Source organism: Astatotilapia calliptera, chromosome 6, assembly GCF_900246225.1.
Source record: "Astatotilapia calliptera chromosome 6, fAstCal1.2, whole genome shotgun sequence".
NCBI lineage: Eukaryota > Metazoa > Chordata > Actinopteri > Cichliformes > Cichlidae > Astatotilapia > Astatotilapia calliptera.
The window spans coordinates 22470362-22479015 of NC_039307.1; the positions used below are offsets into that span (position 1 = coordinate 22470362).

At 37.4% G+C, this 8654-nt stretch overlaps 1 protein-coding gene across 2 annotated transcripts; it reads right to left on the bottom strand.

Moving 5' to 3' along the window:
• Positions 1-4771: 4771 nt before the first annotated feature.
• Positions 4772-7648, bottom strand: odam (odontogenic, ameloblast associated). Of its 2 annotated transcripts, none has more exons than XM_026169318.1 (10): positions 7603-7648; positions 7435-7500; positions 7312-7347; positions 7177-7224; positions 6778-7026; positions 6592-6648; positions 6378-6500; positions 5265-5294; positions 5069-5152; positions 4772-4926 (listed from the first exon to the last, which is right to left on the bottom strand). In XM_026169318.1, the coding sequence occupies exons 2-10, from the start codon at positions 7492-7494 to the stop codon at positions 4891-4893; spliced, it is 723 nt and encodes a 240-aa protein (XP_026025103.1). In that variant the 5' UTR covers positions 7495-7500; positions 7603-7648; the 3' UTR covers positions 4772-4890. The 2 variants fall into 2 exon arrangements, with proteins under 2 accessions (XP_026025103.1, XP_026025102.1); XM_026169317.1 differs by having other exon boundaries at positions 5265-5297.
• Positions 7649-8654: the final 1006 nt, after the last annotated feature.

An 8654-nucleotide genomic window follows, 5' to 3' on the forward strand; every position in this document is an offset into this window, starting at 1 on the left:
AAGCATGTTTAAAAAGGTATGCTGTGAATTAAAATCTTCTCTTCTTGTTCAGTATGTAAATGAAAAAAAAAAACAATTGCGATAGTAAACAATCAGAAAACTTTAATCCCTAAGGAAATTATGAAATTAAACTGAAATATGATAGTTATTGCTTAAGAGACAATACTTTTTGTCTTTATTTGTTGAGAACATGATGTGAAAATGTGAAAAGGTGTAATATATTAAAGGTCATTCATTATGACTGGTACTTTTTACTAAGTTATTCTTGTTGTTGTTTTTTAAATATCATCATTAAAATTATCATGTGAATATGTTGCACTTATTTTATATTCACCTGCATCAGAATAATGCATTTTCTTAGACTGAAATATGAACATAATGGAAAGATTACAGGATTTCATGAAATTAATTGCCGTTATGAATCAAGCTAGTCAATCAAGTTTAAACAGTAAACCTACTTAGGTATTAGCAAACACCTTGTCAAACTGTAGTCATAACTAAAACCACAGAGAAGACAATGGTAAGGCATTAAGTCCAAAATAGCAATTATTGTTTTACTGCAAGAGGGGCTGTTGGAATCATTAGGAAATATGTGTTTCTTAATTTGTCTGATACAAGTATCAACACATGATATCACCAGATTGGCTTAAAAAATATTTTTGTATTTTACTTTACTTGTTCTCATGTCTTTATTAAGCTTTTGCTTGTGCTCAATATTAAAGAATATATTAGATAATTAATGTTGCATTGGATATGCTGAAGATTGCAACAGTATGTTAAATTGTATTCATTATATTAGTTGATTTCACTTACCGTATTTTTGAGACCATAAGGCACACCGGCTTATAAGGCGTGCTGTCAATGAATGGGTCTGTTTTATACATAAGGCGTACCGGATTATAAGGCGCATTAAGCGAAACAAAACAGTCAGGTAAGTCAAACTTTACTCAACTCATTCTTCTTGCTTTCTCCATTTCTGTACCATTGATTCATTAATGTTGAATTCTCTCACAGCTGCTCTATTCCCATGTTGTTGTAGTATATTAATGACTAACCCCGTATTGTGGATGGATTATCTCAGTTGTTCTCCTGACTGAAGTTTGGTCCATTTACAGCAGCGGTCCACAACCTTTTTTGCACCACGGACTGGTTTATGTCCAACAAGACTTTCATGAACTGGCCTTTAAGGTGTTGCAGCTAAATACAACAAAATAAAACCAGTACCAGCTAGTCCAACTTAGTAACCCCACAAACATCACTGCTGTTTAGTTTTCTCTCTTCATTTATGTTGGAAGTGATAGCAGAGCAGTACGTTTGAATTTTTTCAGAAATCTCTCAGTCAGAACATGCTATATTATGTTTGGGTGGAAACTAGCAAGCTAACTTTCTGCTAACTTCTAGCTCCGTTAATTTAATAAATTCTGTTTTCATGGACACCTGGATGTTAAACTTAATTGTTACACCTGGTTAAGCAACAATGCTGATCATGATATTAAAGATGAAATAATTTAGACAGTTTTTAACTCTCAGTGGAGCTGCAGTGCTCGTTTGACTTTGGGACCTGAAGAAGGCAGAGTTTTGGACCCAGATTACTCTGCGAGGCTCCTGACTACGGTAGCCGTAATGCTCCAACAATCCACCAAGTTGTGCGACTTTGTAGCAAGGTCAGTAAGCACAACCAGAATTCATACATAAGGCACATCGATGTCGATTTTTGAGTCAGTGAAGGTTCTCAGTCATCCAGGACATCGTAGTCCAAGGAGCTTGGAACGAAAAGTGTCTGGACTTCTTTAAGTTGCTTGAAGACGTTTTACCTCTAATCCAAGAAGCTTCTTTAGTTTTAGGGTCAAATGGTGGAGAGCCCCAGATTTAAGCCCTGTGGGAGTGTCCCCCTGTTAGGTCTGCACTCGCAGGCCTCGCTGACTCAGAGACTTATCCCCATGAATGAAGCAAGACACTCAGAGCTTAGTCCATTTTAACTTCCAAGAGAAGCCGGTCCGGTCAGGATCCAGAACTTCAAGCTCCGCACCTGAGCTCAGCCCAGCGTCCCCTAGCAGCCTTTTATTCAGTGACAACAGCTACAGAAACACCCCATTGTAAAACCCATATGGTGTGTTGTAAAAGTTGCGAGCATGTGAGTGAATGTGTATGTGTGTGCGTGTGTATGTGTGTGTGTCTCTGTATACGTGACTTCCTGGTTAGAAATGTTTAACAACATCTCTAGTCATAAAAAAGGGTCATCTCTATCCTATAGAGCAACTTCGAGATGTGGTGGAATGGAAGATTCACATCACTGATGTGCAACCAAATGTGCGGTAATTTTGTGATGCTATCATGGCAGTGTGGACTAAATACTCTCAGGAATATTTCCAGCACTGTGTGGAATCTGCACCGTAAAGATTTAAAGCAGTTGTGAAGACAAAGGTAGGTCCAATTCATTACTAGGAAGCAATACCTAATAATGTATATTGTCCTTCACTTTAATTTTTTCTAAAACATATTAATGTTATATTGGGCTGTTACATTTTAATTGTTGGTGCAGTGCTGTCAAAGAAATGCATTATTTAAAAAAAACTAATTTAACTTTTGGTTGTTTTTGTGGCGTCATCTTTAATGAGAGTCTTCTTAGTAAAAATACTCATACTCCTCTATGGGGAAACTTTGCCCCCTCCCCTTTCATCCGTCCTCCTGGCTTCAGAAAATAAATAAATCAGCATTACCAGGATAAACTGATCCTGGTTCATCCAGTTTATTGTGCATATTTTCTAGGACATACAGAGAACAGGCACCAGGAACCCTAAATCCAATGTAAGGTCTTCACAGCTACCTGATAGCTTGATAGTCTTATTAAGAGAAGTAGAAAATACTTCTAGTGTCTGATTCATCAACAGTATGGTGAAAAAAGACCTCACATAGCCCACAGAAAGGCTACATCTGTCAATCTGTGGAACCAGCAATGAATACAGGAAGTCTGGATCGGCTCTTTGTTGAAAAAGTCCAGTCTTTGATAATATGAGTATTACCCAGTAGTGCAGAGCTTGGATGAGGATGATGGGTGAGGGGACTCACCCAGTTCTAACTGCCTCTATCCTCAGGATGTCTACCCTGCCTTTTGTACTTTAATACAATTTATTAGTAATTCCATCACATATGAATGTTCAGTCATATATGAATTCATTTCCCTTGATGTTTCATTCATTTTATAACATTTTACTTCAATTGTCTCAATCTGACAGGAACATCCATTTATAACATGATACCTTTTTAACTAATTTAAAAGAGTACTTTTCCTCACTTTTTCTCTTCAAACCTCTGTGTTTATTAATCACAATAGCATTAGCTGTAGCTGTATGTCTTAGTGAGGCTTTAGTCTAGTTAATGTTATCACCATGCTTCCTTGTATAGTTGTAATTTCCAGTTTCCCATGTAAGTCTGTTTTGTCCTGACTTTTAGTTATGCCCATGCCTCATCCTCCTTATGTTCCATTCCTTTCCATCTCCCCAGTCTGTCGTGAGTTTCATGTCTGTGTTTTTTTTCATGTCCTATTGTCAAGCTCATGTTGTCACAGTCTTCATCTCATTATGTTTCTTGGTTTATTTTAAGCAGTCTCATGTTTCCATGTTCAGTGTATTTAGTTTTGCTTCCCCTGTGCCGTCATGTTCATTTGTGTCAACTGTGTTCCCCAGGTGTTCCACTTTCCTCATTACCTTTTTGTGTATTTAGGTCCTCTGTTTCCTTTTGTTCAGTGTTGGGTCATTTGTTTATCTCGTCTCATGGCTATAGATTTTATGTCACTTCAGGTCTCAGGTTTTTCATGCTCCTGTTATGGTTTCCTCACGTCTTTGTTTTTGCATGCTCCTGTTCAGATTTATGTTCATGTTCATGTCTAGTTCTAACTGTTCCCATTTTAGGTTATCATTTATTCTTTGCCTCTGTTTGTCTTTGCCTTAGTTTTTGTTTTTTTCCTCTACCTCTAGCTTATTTTATTCAATTATACGTGTCAAAATCAGACATTCTCTGAATGTTTCCTAAGTCATTTTGACCGAACACTAATAGCCTCAGACAAGATCTGGGCTGTGTGCCATGTTTGGATTCCCCACTGGTTCAAACAATCCCAGCCCAGAAACACACACACAGAAAAAAACAGTAAAAGGCCAGAAAGTCAGGTGTTAGAAACATTTCACTACTCAAACTGCATTTCTCATTAATCACATTAATCAGACTTACATTTTTATATATTTGATCAAGAATATAGACTATTTACATTTTGCAAAAGCACATAGATAAACTCTGTGATCGCACTCTTTAGTCATTTTGTACCTAAAAGGCTAGTTGATAAGTCCTTTCTCAGATGTAATGAAAGGTAAACCACAGCACTTCACTGTCTTGCGATCCCACCTTTCTCGACACCCCATAATGGTCCTAGTTGGATAAGCCATGGTGAAAATGGATAGATGGCATCTCACTGAATTAGTTCTCTTGTTCTCATGCTGCCATTCACCAAGGCTTTCTGTTACAATGTGCATCTTATCAAACAATTTTGCTATCTTAGACCTTAGACCTTAGAACAGAACCTGACTCAGAATTTACTGACTAATATTAACTATGTTGCTTGTTTTGCATTTTCCTTACAAAAAAGTTTGATTGTTAACTTTTTTAAAATCTTTGTTATTTGTGATATATTCAGAAAATTATTCCTGCAATTCAAGCTTTTATTTCTGTGTACAACAATGAACTTTCTGACACAAATTTATCTGACAAACGTCTTTATTTAACATGGTATGAAAGCACTGGGAAAAAAAAACAGTAGAATTTCTGCAAGTTTCAGTCAGGCTGTGGCCAAATACAGAGTATCTCATTTGTTGCCTAATGATCTTACGGCTGTGACATCTAAGGCTCAAACAGGAATGGGAAGTTAACCTGGCCCTAGAGAAATTAGAAAAAGGTATATTACTGAAAATCAAATTTCCTAAATGACATTAATGAAGGACTCTATGAATATGCAACATGCATTAATTCCTGTGCATGTGAAGCCTTTAAAGGGTCTGTACTTGTATAAAAATCATACCTCATCAACCCCAGGGCCAGATGCATCACCACGAGGATCAGGAGGAATTGTGGCAGACTCTTTCTTTGACCCCAGTGGCCATGTCTGTCACAGAGCAAAGTACAAACATGAAGCAGTTAAACAAAATGTCTTTTTCTTTTTCTTTTTTTGATTCTAATGTTTAATTTAGGTGAAATAAATAGCAGAGAACACTCACGTCTTCTGTCCGTGGCTTTGGCTTGGAAGCCTGCTGAAATTAGATGATAAGCATAAACATTAGATTACAAGCTTCAAAAGTCATAGCAGAACATGCCATAAGCAGTAATTAAGTAGCAGCATTATTTTTTTTAAATACCCATTAAACTGTCCATGAATTATATGCATCATTTTCATAAAAGTAGCAGGAAATGAGCTCTGCCATGAAACAAAATAAACTTACATAAGTTGCACTGATAAATAATTACATGTGTGAGTTGTCACCCAGCACTGAAGTGCTGATGTGCCACTGCACTGGCAAGAATTCAGCAGTTATCTGCTAAGACAGACTGACAGTGTGGTCAGTATGCCAGACAGCAGTCATTGCATAACAGCTGATGTACCCACACAGTCATGATTCATCTGCAGCTATGTTATTATCATCAAGCCTTGCCTTTGACTCATCATTGTCTGTAGGTCTTAAACTTCAAAGTAGTACAGATGCTTGGAGCAGCATTTTCCATCATTTTGGTTTGTTTTACTAGCGGCTGTTTTTGCTGAATACATCTGTGCAAAGTCAGTAGAGTGAAAAGATGTGTTTGGTCTTATATCAGGTAAAAATGTTGGTCCAGTTTTCCCTAAGATGCTTATAGTAAGAGTAGAAACATTAGAATGTTTTAAGTACAAGTAGACACTGCAATCGTTGTACACGCTTAATATCTGCATGTCCTTTTCCAGAGAAATAGATAGATAGATAGATAGATAGATAGATAGATAGATAGATAGATAGATAGATAGATAGATAGATAGATAGATAGATAGATAGATAGATAGATAGATAGATAGATAGATAGATAGATAGATAGATAGATAGATAGATATTGTATTATTTAATGCTGTTGGTACTTTAACCTTTTCTCTACTGTCCTTACTGCCATGGAGCAACTGTGACCACATAACTTCTCCTGGTTTTAATAAAATATTATTATTATTAAATTATTAAATTATTATTATTAAAATATTATTCCTCAAAATGTAATTTTTCTTAAAAATGGGATTCCTTCAGTTTGTTTTTGATCATTTTACAAAAAGTGTGTGCCTTTCTGTACTCCAGCTTGTATTTATCATGTCTGACCTGCAGAGGGAGCTGTGGTCTCTGTGTCGTTCTTTCCAGGTTCTGCTGACCGTTGTTGGGCTGCAGCCTTGCATTATTCCTCTGCTGGGGATAGCCATAAGCTGGTACAAAGTAAGGGAAACCCTGTGGACGACAGAAACAATTTAAATCTCCACTGAGCATGTAAATAAATGTATTAACTCTTGCAAAGAGGGCAGGATGTTTGATTTCATACCTGAGGCCTATGAAACTGAGGAAATCTGTAAGATGGATACTGAAACTGTGGAAACAACTGAAAATAAAAGTTTAAAAGGAATGGTTAATTCCTCATTTTTAGACTGAAAATAAATTTCAGCACATCCAATCACATCACAAATCAATGATAAAAACAGAAATGTGTTTTTAGCCTGCCATATTCTACCTGCATAGGGTTTTGTGCCTGCTGAGGAATGTTAGGATTGTTGGGGTCCGGTTGAGGTCCAAGCTGCTCTTGTTGACCATTGGGGAAAAACATGGGTGTAAACTGGTTGCCCTGGTTGGGGACCAGTAGTTGGGGTCCCTGTGGACCAAAAGGGCCTGCCACTTGAGGGTTTAAGTTCACCACCTGTGGGGTAAGCAGCACCTCAGGCTGCTGCTGCTGCAGCACAAACTGGGGCAATATTGAAGAGCCCTGCAGAAAGAGTGTCTGCTCATGTCAACGTCAATGTTTTTGTTTGTTTTTTAATGCAGATATTTTAACATTTTACTGAAGAAGGCACAGAGTTAGTCAAGGCAACAAAGAGCTGCATGGTAATTGGCATCTCATAAGCACGATGCATACCTGTGCTTGTCCCATAGCTGCAAGAGCTAATGCATTCAGTCTCAGGATCTGAATATACAAGAAGAGCAGAATTATTATGACTAATGTTGTTTCTTTAGCTGCCCAACACATAGAAAGGCTTTAGAAGCTCATTACCTCATTGCTATTGCTCGCAATAATTCCAATCTGGACCTATTGTCAAAGGAACAGTTGTCAAAACATTAAATGTGATGTTTAACACAGCACTTTATGTAGATACACTATAAAGCTATAACTTACTGGCAGAGCAAAGCTAGTCCTAAACAGACAAATCAGCAGTAGAGCCGTGTGCAGCTTCATGATGTCCTGCAGTGTGTACAGACAAAAGTTTGCTGAGCATTATACAACCACATACATTTCACAAAGAATATGTCCACAGAAGCAATGAGCACCAAAAGCTCATCTTACCTTTCCAATGGTTCTGTGTCCTCTTTCTGCGTCTGCCTCCCGACCTTCTCTGCATCACGTTTAAATTCCTCCCATCTGAGCTGATATAGTCCAGCACCGACCCATCCAAACAATATGCGGTCAGTGTGACAGACATTTCTCATGGCAACAGACTCAGACACTTACAACACAGAGCAGGTAAGTGTGTAATTAGGTGTAAGTCATGTCTCTAAATACCATGACACGTTCTGTTTCAAGTTGTTAAAAAGAGTCCAAATAATCTCAGTTTAAAACTTTATGCAAATACAGAAATTACAAAATCACCAGAGCTGCATGTTGAGGTCATCACTGTAGCGCCCAGGTGTACTGTGTACATTCTTCACTTTGGTTCTGTGATCTCTTAAAGTAAGAAAAGCTTGTGTAAAATGTAACATTGCATTGCATAATTATTATAATTCCAAAAGGAACTTTTGCATGTCATGAGAAAAAAAAGAAAAGCAGAAAGTTTGAGCATATATTCAAACATTTGTCACATCCCACTCAGTCTGATGTTGGCATCTAATTGGTGAATCATTTATACTAATGGTTGAGTGTACTCAGTGTTATGTTCACCAGCTTTCGCTTACACCAGCCATTATACCAGCCTATTTATTTATACATTGTGCTCACTAATATTTTATTACAGTTAAAGAAGTCTTCAAATATGCCTGGTGCAATCTCACATGTTAAAGTGTCCTTGGGAAAGATTCAGAACCCCAAATTTCCCGTCATGGACCCATTTCTGTGTGCACAGAATAAAAGTGGGTGTGAATATCACTTGTTTTGTAAAGAATTATATTAAAGTGCGACATAATTGCAATCCAATCCATTTGCATGGTTCAAATGGCTCCATTTTATTCATTTGGTCACACCAGTGTGACTGTGAACAAACTTGCACAATCCTGAAAGTGAAGCAGCTTGCTTGAACTGAACCATCATCAGTTTTATGCGCACCTGTACATAATGCCAGTAACTAACACTTTTTTTATGCCACACCAGCACATCTTGTGTTCTAAGTTCTGGGAATTTGCTGA

Coding starts and splice junctions, on each gene's coding strand:
- odam (XM_026169317.1), bottom strand. CDS start 7,494: ATGAAGCTGCACACGGCTCTACTGCTGATTTGTCTGTTTAGGACTAGC. Junction 7,225..7,311: donor TTGCGAGCAATAGCAATGAG/GTAATGAGCTTC, acceptor TTGTATATTCAG/ATCCTGAGACTGAATGCATT. Junction 5,153..5,264: donor CAAAGCCACGGACAGAAGAC/GTGAGTGTTCTC, acceptor GCTCTGTGACAG/ACATGGCCACTGGGGTCAAA.